The following is a 19,273-nucleotide window of genomic DNA, read 5'->3' as shown; positions in this document are numbered from 1 at the left end:
AGCCCACTAACCTTGAACTTCACATTTTTCTTGAGCCATTAGGATATATATTTAGTTGTGAAGGAAAAACAAAAAGAATATGTATAAAATGCTAGAAATATAACCTTAAGAAGTTAGTATTAAATGAGATCTAATTAGGAATTAAATACAATTTTATATAATTTCTTGGAATGAAACTTTTTTACAACACATAAATCTGTTCTACTTTTGCGTATTTCATTTTTACACAAGTTATGTTTATAACTGGATTACTAACCTTAGTACACACTTTAAGTTCTAACAGGAAAGATGTTTCATATGTTAATATCACAGATGATTTTTGAGTTTCTTAAACTCTTTCATCTCATAGATGTAGAAACAAACCCAGAGAAGTTGATGAGAAGCCTCAGGTTATATGACTAGTTGTAGAACAAAGACCAAAACCCGGATTCTGCAGACTTTGAGTCTGGTGATCCCAGCCAATGCATAAATGTAATCTGATAAAATTCTCCGTTTCGAAGATAATGTTTTCAAACATTGTGCAATTAAAAACCCAACAGCTAGCTCAAAAAAAAATACCTTCTTTTTTTGTTTGTTTGTTTTCTTAGTATGTCTGTGATTTAAGTTTCTAATTTTTAAGAACCAAAAAATAAAGAACAGAAGAAAGAGGGAAACATTAACTCCTCCATGTCTCCATGTGTCAGCTTTCTTAGTGGCTGGTTTTGTTTCAAGGTATGCTTCAGAACTGAGTTTCGTTCCCAGTTCACTTAACTGTGACCGTTGGCAAGATAATTAACTTTTCTAAGCTTTAGTTTTTTTCTTTCTATATAGAGTTCAGTTTCTTTCTATACATAAAAATTCTTTTTTGGTAGGTTATTAGAAATAAAAGAAGTACCATGAAAATACAGCATGGTGGCTAGAATGATGTCAATGCTTAATAAAACCCAGGATATCCCCCAGGTCAGTAATGCATTTCAACAGCTCACTCTTGCTTTTACATTCTAAGATTCTTTTTTTTTTTTTTTAAAGCAGACATGAGTAGTATTTGGATCCCTTTATCACTTTTGTCCAGTGTTTGGTAACATTTATTCAGCCACTTCAAGCCTCTGCGAAGGCTTTGTAATTTCCTGAAGAATTGGCTCCTAAGCCTTTGTGACTTCTACTGGATTGATTTGATGCATGTATGTCACCGAATCCATAAAGTAGCAAAATTTAGAGTCTTGGTGGCAGGACATATGCTGTTCTGTGAAACATACTACCTTCTTGTCATCTCTCAGGTGCAAGTGAATCTTGTACCAGTAACAATAAGAACAGTCATGGAAGTTAAGTCAAAAAGGAGGCTCAGGGCACCTGGGTGGCTAAGTTGATTGAGCATCCAACTCTTGATTTCGGCTCAGGTCATGATCCCAGGGTTATGGGATCGAGCCCTGCATCGGGCTCTGTGCTGAGTATGGAGCCTGCTTGAGATTCTCTCTCCCCCCTCCCCCTGTCTGCTCCTCTCCCCCGCTTGCTCACCCACTCCCTAAATAAATATTTTTTTTAAAAGAGGCTCTAACCCCTAGATCAAGAAATGCAGAAGATCGAGAAATGACATGTTAACACATTCAGTAGGATCCACTCAGCAAAATTCAGAAAGTGAGATGGTACAAAGGACCAGGCCACTTCTTTCAGAGAAATCTGTTGATTTCTTCTCTCACAAATAAGAATTGTGAGCTAGAGCAAAGTAGAAGATGTAGTCATTTGGTTTTAACAATCATATAAAGAAAATCAGAACTTGTATGTAAGTATTATTATTAAGACATGAAATGTGAAAAAAACTAAATTTAATGTGCAACATTAGTTCTTTTCTCCTATTTCTACTCAAAACCCAGATGTTATCAACGTTATCAGTGAATAATGCTTATACTTGTAATGGGGTAATTTTGATAACTTATTAAAATTTTTTCTTTAGGGGCGCCTAGGTAGCTCAGTTGGTTAAGTGTCGGGTCTTGATTTTGGCTCAGGTCATGATCTCACAGTTCATAAATTTGAGCCCCACATTGGGCTCTGCACTGACAGTGTGGAGCCTGCTTGGGATTCATCCTCTCTCTCTCTCTCTCTCTCTTTCTCTCTCTCTCTCTCTCTCTCTCTCTCTGACCCTCCTCTGCTCTTTGCCTCTTTCTCTCAAAATACATAAGCAAACATTTTTTTGAAAAGTTAAAAAAAATTTTTTTCTTCAACTAGAGGTCAGTGTAATAATTCTGTAAGTCTTTAATAGTAAATAAACTGCCATAAAGTTTAGAGGATGAAGTTTTTGTTTCTTTTCCTGAGTTTTTTACTCAAATTTTTTTCTTTAGTTTGCGGGCCATGGTTTTTTTCATCCTTCATTCCAAAGTGCCCGCATTTACTTGCAGAGATTTCTAGTGGTTTTTCTAACCTTGAGCACAGGTGAATTCTAGGCTTTTGATAAAGGCTGCCTCTTTTCTCTGTTCACTTTCCACCTCATATCCTTGTTTCCTCCTTTAAAATTGCCAAGCCTGCAAAATACAGGGCATCCTCGAGCCTAGGCCCTGGAAGTGAACATCAAGTGACTAAATAAAGTGCAGTTCAGTGAGTATTGTCATTGTGACTGTGGGAGCCAAGAAGCTGCCCAGAGGAAGTGATTCCTAATGCTGAGTCTTAAAAGACATGTTGAGGGGCACCTGGGTGTCTCAGTTGGTTAAGCATCCAGCTTCGGCTCAGGTCATGATCTCACGGTTCGTGCGTTAGAGCCCCGCGTCAGGCTCTGTGCTGACAGCTCATAGCCTGAAGCCTGTTTCGGATTCTGTGTGTCTCTCTCTCTCTGCCCCTCCCTTGCTCATGCTCTGTCTCTCTCTGTCTCAGAAATAAATAAAACATTAAAAAAAAAAAAAAAGACGTTGAAAGTGGTTGGTGCAGGTAGAGGAGAGTCTCCCAACAAATTAGGCTCCCAGGTTATCAGCCGTGTTACAGCTCACAAGTATGAGACACCCACTCATACTGTTACTCATACATACTCCAGGCACTGTTCTGCATACATTGTGTGTGTCCTCCCTCCTACCCTGTCGTGGGTGCAGTTTTCCAGTGTCACAAATGAGGAAATAGTCACAAAGGGGTAGGGTAATTTCCAGGCCATGGTTACAGAATACTTCATTTTATTGTGCTTCACGGATTCTGCATTTTTAAAAAATGTTTGTTTATTTTTGAGAGAGTACAAGTGGGGGAGGGACAGAGAGAGAGGGAGACAGAATCCAAAGCAGGCTCCGTATTGTCAGTGCAGAGCCCAATGCGGGGCTCAATCTCTCGAACTGTGAGACCAGGACCTGTGCCAAAATCAAGTCAGACGCTTAACCGACTGAGCCACCCAGGTGCGCTCCCCCCTTTTTAAAATATAAATAAATATGTATAATTTATATGTGTATTATATATACATACAAATTATAGATACATAATTTTTATGTATATATAACATATATAATATATACATAAAACGTATATTTGAGCGAGAGAAAGAGTGCGCATGCGCGCACTTGTATGTGTGCTGCCAGGATGAGGCAGAGGGAGAAGAGAGAGAGAGAATCCCAAGCAGACTCCACTGTTTCAGCACGGAGCCTGACCCAGGGCTAGATATCACGAACCACAAGATCGTGACTTGAGCTGAAATCAAGAGTTGGACACTTAACTGACTGAGCCACCCAGGCGCCCCAAGCCTTACCCTTTTAAGCCTGATCTTTGAGTTGTTATTTTCGGTTAGTATATATTTTAGTCATAATTTCAGTCAGGTGTATATTGATTCTTATACAAAGTGTAAATATATTGAAATTTTCTTTTTATCCATATTTTCCTACATTTTCTTAAAAATAGTGATCTTAACTTACTTTAATGTTCTCCCCTGCTAATAAGTCCAATGCCTGCGCCATTTGTGGATCTGCTTTTTTGATTGAATGCCACATATGTATAAAAATTTAGGTTGTCCAGGGATGCTTGGGTGGCTCAGTCAGTTCAGTGTCCAACTCTTGATTTCGGCTCAAGTCTTGATCTCATGGTTCGTGGGATTGAGCCCCATGTTGAGCTCTGCACTGATAGTGCAGAGCCTGCTTGGGATTCTGTCTCTCTCTCTGCCCCTCCCCTGCTGGTGCACACTCTCTTTCAAAATAAGCAAACATTAAAACAAATTCAGATTCTCCGTGTAAAAAGACAAGGAGAAATATATATATAAGATCCAGATGCCCCAGGTGATAACCAAACTGATTGAGGCAGGGATTGAGTTGAAGCTAGATGACACTTTGGTCATTCTCCTCCAGGACCACCCCTGATCCTTGGGTGTGACTTTCCAGAACTTACAGTTGAGATTTTGAAATAATCTTGATCACACCAAATGGGAGTTTTCAGGAATTTCTTTTCTTCCTTGAACCTAACTCCTTAGCTTCCCATCCTCTGCATCTTCAAAATTTGCCAAGTGTCTGAGATGGTGACCAGCTTGTATTTGAAGTCCCACACATTCCTACCAGCATCACTTCATCCATAGGCATGAAGTCTAAGAGTTCTTCATATACGCTGGACACAACTCTTTCATCACACATATGATTTGCAAATACTTTCTCACAGTCTGTGAGCTGTGTTTTCACCTTCTTGATGGTGTCCTTTGAAGCAGAGATGTTTTTGATTTTGATGAACTTCAAGTTTTCAACCTTCCCTTTTAACATTTTTGCTTTTGGTGTCACATCTAAGAAATCTTTCACTTAACCCAAAATCATTTAGGTTTACTTCTGTTTTTTCTTCTGGAATTGAATTTTTTAAAATTTATTTTTGAGAGAGAGAGACAGAGTGTGTGCAGAGGAAGGGGGTGGGGGGAGGCACAGAATCTAAAGCAGGCTCCAGGCTCTGTGCTGTCAGCACAGAGCCCAATGCGGGCTCGAACTCAAGAACCACAAGATCATGACCTGAGCCAAAATCAAGAGTTGGACACTTAACTGAGCCACCCAGGCTCCCCAAATCATGTGATCTTTATTTAAACTTGTTACTGTTGTAGTTCAAAGTGGTTAGGGAGGCAGATGTATCATGAACGGCCATGGATTATTCATAAAATCTGCTTATCATCACCTTTTGCTTATACATTGCCTCTTCCTATTAATGGATCTCTATGGTATAAAATTGCATTTCTCTTTTCTAACTATAAGAGAGTGAAAAATAAGATTCTCATTTAAGTGTCTGTTAATTTAGCTCCCAAAAGCCTATGTTACATACCTCCTGCATGTTAGCTCCTTCTAGATTCTGTAAGAAACAGAGATTAGGACAGCCACCTTGTGTTACTTCTCACTCGTGTAGAAGCAAGATGAGCACATAAATTCAACAGATGTAATGAAAGTGAATGCAAAATGCTATTGGGGGTTTGTTAGTGTAAGCTCTTAGATGGTGTCTGGATTAGGTGGGATTGACCCATTCCCAGATACAGGTAGTCAGGACCAAATATGGGACCCTCATCTTCTCGGTGTAATGTGGTGCCTTCCTCTGTGTGCTGCTGAGTAGGCAGGAAGTGTGAATGAATAGGGCTCATCATCCATCCTGTAGCGGGTGAGTAGCACATTCTTCCAGTGTAACTTCTTGTTCTGTACTATATTTGTTCCTCTTGCTCTGGATCCTATCTGCAAACATAGGGGTGGAATATTGTTCACCCTCTCCTTTCCACACGTGGTTCCACTCACTAGAGAGAAGCCAGAAGCTTTGTGTCTGAGTGTTGGGTGCTGAGAGAATCCACTGTTTAGCTGTCCCTGGACAGTTCATAAAGGGGGAAGGATAGTGAGGGGAGGCATAGAGTAAAAGGGTGAGGGTGCGAGGTAGGTGGGTGGTAGATGGGAAGTGTACCCCAGGCTGCTTGTGTCCTCCTCTTTGCCTATCAGTGTTCTGATTACACTTCCCCTTTGTGGTGGGCTCTTTTTGAGGGGAGTAGTTTACTGTGGGAGGGAGGGTTTTGGGTTTTTTTTTTGTTTTTTTAACCCTTTAACAGGGTTATTTATACCTATAAGGACCAGAAATTCAGCAATAGTTATTTTAAATTGAAGTAAATGTTTGGTAGAAACATAGAAAGGGGGCATCGGTCATTGTTCTTAATTATATAATCCCTACTTTGAATATCAATGTGAGCATTTTGTTTCTGTATTTTAAGCAAATGTTTACCTACCTAATTTGAATGATCTTTTACACTTAGCACCTGGCTGCCGTGGAAGAGAGAAAGATCAAGTCTCTGGTGGCCCTACTGGTTGAGACACAAATGAAGAAATTGGAGATCAAACTGCGACATTTTGAGGAGCTGGAAACTATCATGGACAGAGAGAAGGAGGCTGTAAGTAAGGGGAAGTTTGTAGTGGCTTCTTGACAATTAAATAATGACCACCTTTCCTAAACTACAAGTTAGATAAAATGAATAGTAACCTACTCCATTGGTCCTTGTTTATGTGTTTACTTTGCCCTTTCAAAGGGATTATCAGCCTTTGATGATAAACAAAAAGCACTCTTTTCTCATTCTAAAACTAATGATTTACACCTCAGCTTTTACACCTCTCCGCTTTCCCAGGTGCATGATGGTATCAATTCTTTCGTCTATAGAAGTTACATCTTAGACTTACTCCCTACTTGTTACCAATAAAGTAGAAGTCATGTAGCTCCCTTGTCTGATTGAAGAATTTTCTTGATTTCATGTCTTCTTCAATACAAATACCAGAAAGTAGGAGTTAATCTCATCTTGAGTGAGGAGCCTTTTTTCTGTGATATCTTTTAACCAAACCCTCCCCTGATCCAACCTTGGACTTTCAGTCTTCCTTCCTCCCCTGCATGGCGGAGGTCAGGTGGGCCTTGCTGAGCGCCTCAGTAGTATGTATGGGGACAGACACTTCTGATAGAAGGATGTGGCCCAAACAGGATCAAGAGAATGATGAAAAAGGCCAAAAATGAAGAAGGAAGCAACAAAAAGAAACGTACAGTGAAACAGTTAATTATTCAAAATTACAGAGAAATTTATTTTAATGAATTGACCAGAGGAGGAATTAGTAACTTTCTAAGCAGTGGATTTAGCTAGGACTTGTTCTGATTATTTTGACTTTTTTTTTGTTTTCCAGTTTTTATTTCTTTATTTTGAGTCCAAGCAGGGGAAAGGCAGAGAGAGGGGAAGAATCCCAAACAGGATCCGCTCTGTCAGCACAGAGCCCCATGTAGGGCTCGAATTTAGAAACTGTGAGATCATGACCTGAGCTGAAATTGAGTCGAACGCTTCACCAACTTTGCTACCCAGGCACCCTGTTTTTGACTTCTTTATGTATGAGATACTGGTATCTCTAAATGGTAGATAATTTAACCTTAAGATTAAATTATCCCAGAAGAATTTTGGTGGCGTTTGTTTGTTTGTTTGTTTGTTTGTTTGTTTTAATGTATATTTCTTTTGAGAGAGAGCACAAGCAGGGGAGAGGCAGAGAGAGAGGGAGAGGCAGAGAGGGAGAGAGAATCCCAAGCAGGCTCCACACTGCCAGTGTAGAGCCCGACATGGAGATCAATCCCTTGAACCGTGAGACCATGACCTGAGCCAAGTCGAAGAGTTGGATGCTTAACCAACTAGGCCACCCAGTTACCCTAAGAGTTTTAATTTTAAGGACGTGTTTGTGTTTATTTAGCTATTTCTTAGTGGTCAGCCTAGTCGCATCCTCTGGCAAATTCCTCATTCCAGTAACTATTACAAAACAGACCATTTTCATTTTGTCCTGAGATCAGCAGGTTTTCTGACCCTGAAGGATGGAGAGGCTGCTTCGGTAATTCTCTTACCCACCCCCTCCCATACCCACCCCCAGTTTCCTGACCTGTAAGCATCTCTCACATCATCGGCCCTCTCCTTCCCTAGGAGCTGCTGGCCACCCTGGTCTCATCTCTGTCACCCTCTGTATACTAGCCACACCACACCACATGCAGGCTGCCCTCATGGCCTTGTTCTCTGTGCCCCCATGTGCATTGTGCTCCTCTGCCAGCAAGGCCCTGATCCCCACTTCTGCATCCCTCAGCACTGCCCCTATGGGTGACTTGCCCACCCCATCTGCTGTCGTGGCAGCCTGATAGAGCACTTACACTGTGTGGTAGTTGCTGATTCGTGTGTCCATCTCGCATTCCAGAGTATATGCCCTTTGAGAGAATTGATCGAGTGTCTTGGTAAACACAGAGCTGGCACATCATAGGCCCTGGTGTCAGCAAATATTGAATGAATGTACACCAGCATCAGTGTTGGAAGCTGGAGAAGTGGAAAGTCTGCCCTTTGGTTTAATGGGGGAGGAACTCAAGAAAACCAATGATGATACAGTGTGTTCAGTGCCCCAGTGAGGGCAGAGAGGAGGCAGACCTGGAACATGGGGAGAGCAAGAGGGTGGCAGAGAATACTTCTCTGAGGTGAGCTGGAGCTGTGAGGCATGACTATTTGTGTTTATCTTACCCTCATAAGCTGTCTTTTTGTCATTTATGGATTTTTTTTTTAGTGGCCTTAGGGTAACAGGGGGTTATAACATAGTGGATTATTGGCACATGCAGGATCTACATGATGATTGGGTCATTCCCACTGACAACCAGATGCCTTTCTGTCCTTCATAAAACAGAACTGATGTATCAGCCTGGAAGATTGGCATGACTGGGCACTTACAGAACATTGTCCAGATTGTCAGGGTGCTCTTTTCTCAGCTCTAAGTCACTTTCTTTCAGAGGTTGTACCTGGGGATCCCCCACTCTTTTAAACCCCCAGTGAAATTGTCACCTAGATTAGAACTGCCCTCTGCCCTTTTCCAGTTCTCGCCACTGATTCTCAGACACCCACTGGCCCACTATAATGGCTGCACTTCTCTTGGACCTTCAGAACTTCCCTTGTCTGTGGATTTGTAATAATTATTGTCTCAAATTACATTGCACTGTATTTTTCTTACTTGAGTCTTGTCTTTGCTATTAAATTCTAATCAGAGCCCATAAAACATTTTAGGCTAGTCTCTGAATAAAACAACAGAACTGAAAACGTTGGGACTGCATTTCTGCTGACTCTCTCCACCACACAGGGTTGTTGTGCTGAAAATCTTTGTGGTTGTCCTGCCTTCTCTCAATCAGCATTTGGAGCAAGAAAATTTTTAGTGTGGGACAGTCCCTACTCCTTGCCACTCAGTGTCAGTAACACAGCTGTGTTATTTATTGCTATGTGGAAAATGACCCCAGAGCTTAGTGACTGAAAACAGAAAACCAAGTCTTAACGTGGTTTCTGAGAGTTGGGAGGTAGGCAGCTTGGCTGGGTAGCTCAGGCTGGGACCTATGAGGTTGTGGACTTCCTAAGTTTCCGCAGGGCCAGAGCTCACACTTCCCAACTGACTCCCATGGTTGTTGGCAAGAACTTCAGCTCCTGCCACGTGTACTTTTCTATTCATGAAGGAGCTTCCCCAGAGTAAGTGACTACAAAGAGCAAGAACATGAAAGAGCCCCCAGAATGGAAGCCACACTGTCTTTTGTAACCTAAACATGGAAGTCCCATCCCTTCGCTTCTGCTGTGTTCTCTCTGTTACACATACCAACTCTGGTTGGGGGGTAGACAGGGTTCGGGACGGGGGGAGGTATAAACACTAGGAAGTAGGAATGTTGAGGCCAACTTGGAGGCTCATCTCAGAACCAGGGAGTCCAATGAAATTCAAAATGTCTCCCATTCATGTCATGCACAGTGAAGACAACCTCTTCTACAGCAAGCACTGCTATCCTGTCCTTCCCTGTGGGCAAGCAAAGCCATGGCTACTTTTCTACCTGTGATTTCCACACAGGACTGTTGCGAGCATCAGATGAGAGGAGTGTGGCGTGTGTCTGGTGCAGTGCCTGAGCACGCAGTAGGTGTTCAGTAAATGTTGATGTACCTCCTTTTCTTTAGGTACACCAGTACCCAGTTACTGTATATTAGATCCAAATATTTGTAAGCCTTTGTTAGCTTTCTAAACACATATTTGACAAGTCACTGTGCTAAACCACTTTATATAGATTTTCTCATTTAATCTCTCAAAAACTGTATGAGGAAGCCATTAGCAGAAAATACTGATTGCTTTGAATCTCCCTGGACAAGAATCCACCAGTAATGGTAGATGGGAACATAAGGCCAATTTTTGGTAACTCTTCTTACAGACCAAGAGACTTGGGCGTAGGGGATATTATGTTCCTCCAAACACAGTTCGTAATGACAGAGCCAAGTGTCAAACCTGTGTTTGTTCAGTTCTGTGTTTTCATCTAGCACTTTATATTTATAAGGAAAAGAGTTATTCTCATCTCATTTTAACCAAAAGACTCTGAGATAAGCAAGGTTTTATCATCTCTCTATTAGGGTTCAAGACAGTTGACACTGGAAGGTCCAGGTCAGCTAGGACCAGAGCCTTGAGCTCACCGCCTGGTGCTCCTCTCCGTACCACATTGCATCGTGTCACTTTAAGATGCATTTCTGCTCATCTTTCTCTATAAGCGGTAGTCCCAGGATGTACTTTGTTTTCATTAAACATGTGGTTTTTTTATATAGCAATGGATTTCAAAAATCTGTTCTTAGACTTTAAGAATCAGGTAGGAACTTTTTTTCTCTAATGACTTAAAATCAGTGCTCTTGAGTCTTTAAGTATTTACTAATTAAGGACAAGGATATAAAAGTTGTACATCTTTTATAGAAACTATGCATATAGCTATAATTAGAGTTCGGTAGATATTGTTACAGCTGTCTCATGAATGCTAATATTGGAGGAAGGCAGTTATGAAATGTGCAGAGTCCGTCAGGGAAATGATGTGATCACAAATGTTGGCTCTAGTTGAGGTGAGGAGGCTGAGCTGGTGCTGGGTTCACAACTCAGAGGGTCTGCCCACCTAAGCGGCCTTAATGCCGGGAGAACAGCACACATGAGTCAGGAGAGCAGGTTTCAGACAGGGGCTTTGTTGAGGACTAGGGCCACCTGGGGAGACTTGGGAGCATGGGCCCTATCTGAAGCCTGGTTCCCATTTGGATCTAGTGGACTAAATGCTTTCTGAGTTTCTGCAGGTCATTTGGCTAGATATAGAAATTGAATACCTTCAGAAAAGAGGGACGTTGTGGGAATCCCAGACCCAGTCCTCAAGGAAGTTAGAGGGTGTCTTGCTAGACACAGAGACACCGCTTATTGCAAGGATGGAAATCCAGAGAGGAGGAGGCCATGGTTGGCTGAGATTATCAAGGAAACTTTCCTAGTGAAGGAGAGACTTAGCTATAAAAAAGACCTAAATCCAGAATGTGGAGAGAAGGGCATGATTACAGAGGAAACTGAAGAGTTCTCCTGCCCAGAGTTGATGGCTTTTGCCACATAGGTGTTGGATTAAGGTCATTTGTTCATTCAACAGGTATTTATTGAGCACTTACTTTGTTCTAGGCATGTGTATGGTACTGGGGATGCAGTGGTGAACAAAACCCAACCAAACTCTTTGCCTTTGTAGAGTTTGAAATGATTAATGAAGGGTGTTAGAAGATGTTCTGTGCTCTGTGTGTATATATACATACATATAGCTCTATGTTACAGGCTGGATAGAGGCGATGGGGGAGGGGCAAAGTAGACATTTCACTTTTTTTTTTCTCTTAATTTCTAAGTTTATTTGTGACAAAAAGTGAGCAGGGAAAAGGCAGGGAAAGAGGAGAGATTTCACTTTTAAGTGGTGTCATCTGAGTAGGCCTTATTCAGAAACTGACAGGCATGTGCTGCTAAGGCCTACATATTGCGCAGAGGCTCTCAGGCAAGAGCATGTTTGGAACTAAGGAGTAGGTGCGTGGGCTAGAGCATAAATGAGGAGGAGGTGACAGGATAAAGTCAGGGATATGGTGACATAATCACAGAAATCCCTGTAAGCCATCCAGAGGCCTTTCGTTTTCCTCTGATTAAAGTGTGGAATAACTGTAGAGCCTATTTTATGCATTCCATAAAAATATGGAATAAATGCAGAGGGCTGGCATGATCTTCCTTACAGTTGAGCAGGGATCAGTGTACCTGCTCTGTTGTGGAGAGTAAATTAACAAAGTGGGAAGGTTCGAAAAGGGGAGACTGATGAAGAGATTGTTAAAATAATCCACATCAGATGATGATGGCTTAGAGCAAGGCAGTGGCCATGAATGTAAAGAGAAATGGTCAAGTTCTGGATAAATGTTAAAGGTTTTGCTAATAGGACATCATCACACATAGGATGTAGATTTAGGAAAGTTTGTTGTACTTGATGACAAATTAAGGAAGAAAGAACAAAAAGCCAGAAAGTGAATTTTATCCTGCCCCAGGAGAAGTGTATGTAACTTTGTTTTCTGCAAATTTGGACTAATGCATCTCTACACAGCCGGCCATGTAATTGAATCTGTTGTCAGACATGCACCATTATGTTACGGGTAGTTTTATTTGAGATGAAGAAAGTTGTACTCAGTTGTGTAGGTTTTGTTCTGAATCAGAAAACAAGAGACAGACACAGGGCAGCAGGACCGAAGACCTGTCATAACGAAGTGCCGGCTGCCCCTTTGTGTCTCGCCTCCAGAGACACACATGGAGGCAGCAGAACGCAATGGTGGAGTTCTCTTTTCCACGGGTGTAAGAAGGAATGAATATGTATGTCTTGGACTTGGTTTTTCGTTAGTGGATGTCTGGTTACTGACCCCAGACGTTTCAAAGGAAGGCATGATTATTTACTTAGTTCTGAGCCCAAGTAGTCAGAGGTTGTAGGTCTCAGCTGATATTGCCGTTCTGGGCAGTGTAGATGGGCTTTACGCGCCCCCCCCCCCCCCCCCCCCGCCTTCCTCCCTGCTGTGTGCATGTGAAGTTGGGAGAAGAGCTTTGTGTGAGCTTTGGATGCTGCACTTTGCAGCTGTGTCTGCGTTTGGTGTCTGGGTGCAGAAGAGTGCTCTGCTGTGTTCAGATTCCGCTTGGAATTGGCTGTTTTCTGCATACACAGTGTAGGAGTGAAGGGGGAGAGGAGGGCAGAGTTTGAATGTGGAGGAGGAGCGTGTGTCTTCAGAGCAGGGCTACTGTGTGGGGTTCCCTACAGCCAGATTGGAGCCACGAAAGAAAATGGACAGATTCATTAACATTCTGTTTACTAGCTGTTGGGACTTTATCCATAGTCCTAGGAAATGGAAAAGAGAGGAGAAAATCAAGCTATCTGTAACATGTAATTTGGCTGCTTTTACTGTTTTGGTTTTTTATTTTTTTATTTTAGTGGTTTGTTTTTTAACAAAAATATTTGTGATGAAAAAACTTTCAGTAAAGAAAGAAATGAATTAAAAAGTCTCTCTTACCCTCAATTTCATTTCTAGGAATAATCACTTAATTTGTTTGGTATTCTCTGTAACATTTTCAGTGTGTATATAAAGTGTGTGCACATGAACACAAAGTTTTTTTTGTAATATAATTGGGATTATGTAATAAATACTGTAGCTTCTTTTTTTAGTTCTGCGTATCGCAGACAGTTGTACATTATAGGGTGCTGGGTGGCTCAGTCAGTTAAGCGTCCCAACTCTTGATTTCAGTCCAGGTCATGATCTCACAGTTTGTGGGTTCAAGCCCCGCATTGGGTTCTGTGCTGACGGCACGGTGCTTGCTTGAGATTCTCTCTCTGCTCATACTGTCTCTCTCTCAAAATAAATAAATAAACTTTAAGACAGACAGACAAACAAAAACCAGGACTTTAATTACTGTCCTTGGTAGGCACACATACATAGTTTTATAGAATAGATTCCCAGATGTACAATCACTGGCTGCATGCATTTAAAATTTGCTCTGTACTGTCGAACTCTCCTCAAAAACTGCCATTTACATTGTTTCGGATTGCCAAAAAGTGAATTCAGTCTTTAGTCCAATTGAGTAACAGCAAAGTACCCACAACAAGGAGGTACTTATTTCTTCTGCGTGATGAAGCCACGACGTGTCCATGAGCTGTGCTCCGTATGCCGCAGAGCAGAGACAGCCCTCTGGGAGCCAAGTTGGTAGCTCTCTGTCCGGACGTTTCTCTCACCCCAGAGGACCTGTTCAGCCCACACTGGAGCTTTAGTTTAAGCTGGGTTCTCTTTCAGGGGTGTGTGTGCTTGTGCGTGCACGTGTGTGTTTAATCACTTAATCTATTTTAATTCTTCTAATTACTTTCTTTTAATTAACTTCCATGTTTTGAAATGACAAGTGAAGCTCTGGAAAAAGTAGTATAATTAAGGTTAGTAACCATTGTAGATACAGAAAATGGGGCAAGTTTTTCTTTCTGAGGTTAATACCTTGAGACTAAGGTCAGCTCTCAAAGAAGGACTGGCTTAGTTTAAAAAGAAAACCAGTGAGATAGGCAACACAGGGACCAAAATTTCCCTTCAGAGACACAAACTCTCTTGTAGTAACAGTTTAGCTTCTTTATAAAGCAGATCTTGACCTAAATTCCGTAGTTTTTACATAACTGCAGGACTTCAGCCAAGCCATCCAGACCATTAGTGGCTTGACCAGAACATAGATAGAGGTCCTTTTCTGGCAACCTCTTATGTCTAATCTCGGTAAAGTCCTAAATTTCCTAGAAGGAATGGTTAGGAGAAAACAAATCCTAGGGCCTGTAGCCAGAATTTCTAGATCCCTTTTTTATCAGACTGCCTCTTACTCCTTGATTACATGTTCTCTTCTTGCAGAGCTGAACTTCCAGAGGACTCTTGGTTTTTACAGCTTGGAATTCCCTGCTTGTTAGGCAAACAGGGAGGAGGCGGACGGGACCAGGCTTTAGCCTCTTCAGGTCACCCTTCCTAGAAAATGAGGCTAGCGTGTTGGCTCCCTGCCACACTCCCTCCTGATAACCCTCAACCACTCACAAGATTATTTTATTTCAGATCTTCTCCCTAGGGAGACTCTCTGCAAGCCAGCTAACCAGTGGGACATAGGCTTTACCGTCTATTCTCTCCCATTTTTCTTCCCCCTCATCTGGTCATGCCTGTTCTCTTCACCCTGTACCTGTGGCCTGTCCTCCTGCACCCCATCTGTCCATGGACACTCCCTAGTTACTACCCCTGATAACCAGTAATACTTCTCGCTTGGGTCCACATGGTCTTCTCCTCAGGCAGCTCTCTTGCTGACAGCCCATATTCTTAAGCTAATTCTCATGCGTATTCCAACCCCTTTTTCCTAATGACAGTATACAGTATTTATTTGTAGAACTGAAAGCTAAAATGTTACATATTTTTAATCTATTAAATGCCTTGGAATAGTGCTATCCAATACAAATACAGTGTGAACCATATATGTCATTTAAAATTTTCTGGTAGCCACATTAATAAAAGGTGAAATTATGTTTATTTCATCTAGTACATACAAAATATTATTTGAATATGTAATCAGCATGAAAAATCAATTGCTTTCCATACTAAGACCTCGGAATTCAGTGTGTTTGATATTTACAACACATACCACTTCAGATTAGCCACATTTCAAGTGCTCAGGAGCCATTTGTGGCTTATGGCTGCTGTGTTAGACAGAAAAAGCTCAAAAAAGGTCTCCCAGTGACTTACGTCTTGCCATTGAAAATGGTGGGATCGAACATTATTGGAAGGAAATAGATCCGTTAACCCTCCTTAAAATCTTTACACTTCTTCAAGAAATCTGGATTTTTATTTTTTTTCATGTTCAAGTTGATTTTCTTTTTCAGGCCTGAATCAAATCAATTTTGATAGCATATGAGGTGTGCTTCATCCTCTGAACTACTGTCAGGCATATGGTTTCTGGATTTCCTGGCACATATAATTGCTTATTTCTCTTTATTTTAACTTGGGTCCCAGAAAGATTATCTTGAGTATTGAAATGCTTACATTCTTTAAACCAAGATTCATGCACATCTTTATTTAGGCATCTGAGATATTCTGTGAATGTGTCACCCAGTATAATTTTGGGTACTTGAAAGCTAAGATTTGCAGTGGCACTGTCAAAGCTCCACAGAGAAAAGTGTGTATATTTGCAGCTAAGGCCACATCCACTATCCAGAGGATTTAACTCTGTGTCATGTTCTAAAATAGTAACCAGGGGCATCTGGGCTGCTCTGGCAGTTGAGCATTTGACTTTGGCTTGGGTCATGGTCTCACGGCTAGTGAGTTTGAGGCCCGTGTCAGGCTCTGTGCTGACAGCCCCGAGCCTGAAGCCTGCTTCAGGTTTTGTGTCTCCCTCTATCTCTGCCTCTTCCCCTACTCATGCTCTGTCTCTCTTTTTCTCAAAAATAAATAAAACGTTAAAAAAAAAAAAAAAGTAACCAAAAGATCATGTCCAGAAGAGAGCACCTGGGAAGGTTGTGTGGACTTGAAATTTTAGCAGTTGAGGGGACTATTAAAAGGACAGGAGAGGCTTGTTTTACCTGGAGAATATTAAAGCAGTCATGGAAACTATTTTTACATATCTGAAGGCCTGCCAAACAGAGGATTACATGTATACTGGGTGGGCCCAGAGAACAGTTAACCTCACTGGGTGAAGGTTGTAAAGAAAGGCAGACCTTGTACATAACACAAAGACCTTGATCTTGTTAACAAGTGTCCAAGTGGAAATCTGCTACTCAAGAAATAATGCCTTTTCTCACTGTAGATCGTGCAGGAGGTGAGGCGGCTATGTACTGTGATGCGGTATAGGGAGTTCAGGCATCAGGTAGGTGTCCTATGTGTCATCCATTCCTGAGAACCTCTCATGGTGTCATTTCTCTTTCCTTTCTTTTTCTTAACAGTTAGAACAACAGAGGCAGCAGTTGCTTACTGAACGCCAGAACTTCCACATGGAACAGCTGAAATACGCTGAATTGCGAGCCCGACAGCAAATGGAACAGCAGCAGCATGGGCAGAACCCTCAGCAGGCACACCAGCACTCAGGAGGACCTGGCCTGGCACCACTCGGAGCAGCGGGGCACCCCGGCATGATGCCTCATCAGCAGCCTCCTCCCTACCCTCTCATGCACCACCAGATGCCACCACCTCATCCACCCCAGCCAGGTGAGAGGCACACTCTGCTCACAGACAAGACTGGGTCATCCCTGTAGCATAGCATGAAAGGAGCTAACCTTTCAAGACACGAACTGTGACTGTCATGTTCATTGTCATCCAGGTCATGGTAGGCAAATGAAATCTGGTTGTATAGCCACCACCACATAATGCCTGCCATGTTCTGTTCCTGATGTGATGCCTTTCCTTGGTCAGTCTCTGAGTGGCCGGCAGATCCCATAGTTCCTTAAAAATTCATCCTTGGATTATCTACATTTTTTTTTTTTTTTTTTTTAACTTACAGGTTAAACTTACAAGTCTAAAGATAGACACACACAAAAAAGCATAGTGCCATGAATTCTTATGACCCAGCTTCAATACCCATCACCTTTTGTGCCATTTTAAACTTTTTGTTATAGGAATCTTCTATCATAGACAAAAGTAGAGAGAATAGTATAATAATCCTCCCTGCATACCTGTTGTACAGCCTCAGTTATCAATATTTTATCTGTTTCTCCTCACTTTGGGGCAAGAAATAGACTTCAGAATGTATCTCTAACTGATGGAAATCTTAACTCTTTAACATAACTATCATGACACCCGGTGAAAGTAACCATAACTCTTAGTACCATTAGCTGAATGTCTTTGGATGCTTCATTTGTTGGAATCAGGGTTCAAATAAGGTCCACACATTGTATTTGTTCTCTTAAAACTGTTTTAATGTGGTAACAGTTGACCTCCCCTCCTTTTTTTTTTTTTTTCAAATGTCATTCAAGTATTGAAGAAACTAGGGTTTTGACTGTGCCTGCATGTCCCCTTTAGGTGCGTAGTGCCATTTTGTATGTTCTTCTCCCCACTTCATCTCTCTCAACACCTCTCCCATAATCCAGAGGCTTGCTCTGAATGTTTTACCAGGTTCAGGTTCACTTTTTGGGAGCTGGCAGTTTTACTGTAATTTCGGTTGTCTCTCTTGGTGACAGTAGGGTTGGTTAGTAGTTCTGGTGTTGTTAGGCTGGTCGATGCATTCCCCATCAGACTTCACCAAAGATTTTACCTGCCTTTGAGAATTGCTTTGTAGATCCGCTATTTAAACCATCAGGTGTTGCAAAATGGTGAGATGTCTAAGTTGATTATTCCTTCTGCATTTATTTCTATGTCTTCTTCATTTATTAGCAGTAATTCTTTAACTTAAAAAAAATTTTTTTTTGGTCAGTCATTTAGTTATCCTGAAAATGAGTCCTTACAGGAAAGACTGAGTAAATGCTTCATCCTTTCTCTTTATTGGTTACATGGATAATGAGTTACTAACCACTGCCGCCTGCACCAAAGGTGACAATAAGGGGTTTTCCCCCCCTGTTGTGTGTATATGTTTTTAGTATTGTGAATTTACATATTTTTGTGTATTTTGTGTGTTTTAATCTATTATGGACATTACTCTTGTTGATGCTCAGATTGTTCTGTCTTTAGCTGACGGGAGCCCTTTCAAGGTGGCAACTACTTGCCACCTTTTGACCACCTTGAAAGTTGATCTCACAGTCCTTTTAAACTTACCTACCCAAAACTACCTACCCACATCTTGAAAACCTAAAACGTACCTTTCATTTCAGCTTTTCTTCGTGCTCCCCCCTCCCCCAACATTTCTTCCCTCTGCGGAGAGCAGTGCATATGGGTGTGTGCCGTATGTCACTTTGCTCAAGTAACAGTCGTCCTGGAGCGTTTTCGTAATTACCCTACAGCAGCGTGCCAGGTGTCTAGCAGAGCCCAGGCTTGTGCTTCTTGGGGTGGGATGCAAATTCTTTGGCCAAGGCATGTAGAAATGAACTAAGGTAACGGAAAGTGACCCTTGGAAGCCAAAGAAGGTCCCAACATGACTAATAACATCCTGACTTCCTCAGATGACAAATTTTCTAAATCTGCTCACGGAAATAACCAGGCATGTTCGCCTGAGGAAGCCATGACTGAAAAAAACTATGATCTGGCAACTTGTATTATCAACATGGATCTTTTAATTCACAACCGAAAACATGTTTTAGGTATTAGTTTTTATTGGCTTTACCCCAGACTGGGGCTAGGTTGACTTCAGTTGGGAGGCCTTCATTTCACACACACGACTCTTAAATGGCCCCTGTGGAATTTATAACCCACCATCAGACTTGCCACTTGATCTACATAATATTTGTGGATGTAGTCTTTGGGGTCTGCCCTGCTCACAACATAGGATCCTTCTCCCTCAGTCTTTCTGTCTGCTTGAGCATATCTTAAATTCTCTGTATGAGATCTAATTTTCTTCAAAGTTAAACT

General features: G+C 41.7%; 1 protein-coding gene across 5 annotated transcripts in view; it reads left to right on the top strand.

Annotated features, from left to right (window-relative positions):
* Positions 1-19,273, top strand: part of SMARCC1 (SWI/SNF related, matrix associated, actin dependent regulator of chromatin subfamily c member 1) — a 175,813-nt gene that overhangs the window by 136,744 nt on the left and 19,796 nt on the right. For all 5 annotated transcript variants that reach the window (XM_045492723.1, XM_045492728.1, XM_045492724.1 and 2 more), the window contains 2 exons: positions 6,185-6,319; positions 16,723-16,984. In XM_045492723.1, the coding sequence (XP_045348679.1) occupies positions 6,185-6,319; positions 16,723-16,984 (397 nt within the window). The remainder of the gene's footprint in view (positions 1-6,184; positions 6,320-16,722; positions 16,985-19,273) is intronic.

This window comes from Leopardus geoffroyi, chromosome A2, assembly GCF_018350155.1.
Source record: "Leopardus geoffroyi isolate Oge1 chromosome A2, O.geoffroyi_Oge1_pat1.0, whole genome shotgun sequence".
NCBI classification, from domain to species: Eukaryota; Metazoa; Chordata; class Mammalia; order Carnivora; family Felidae; genus Leopardus; species Leopardus geoffroyi.
Note: the sequence above shows the minus strand (reverse complement) of the source record. Positions and strands in the feature narration are given on the sequence as shown.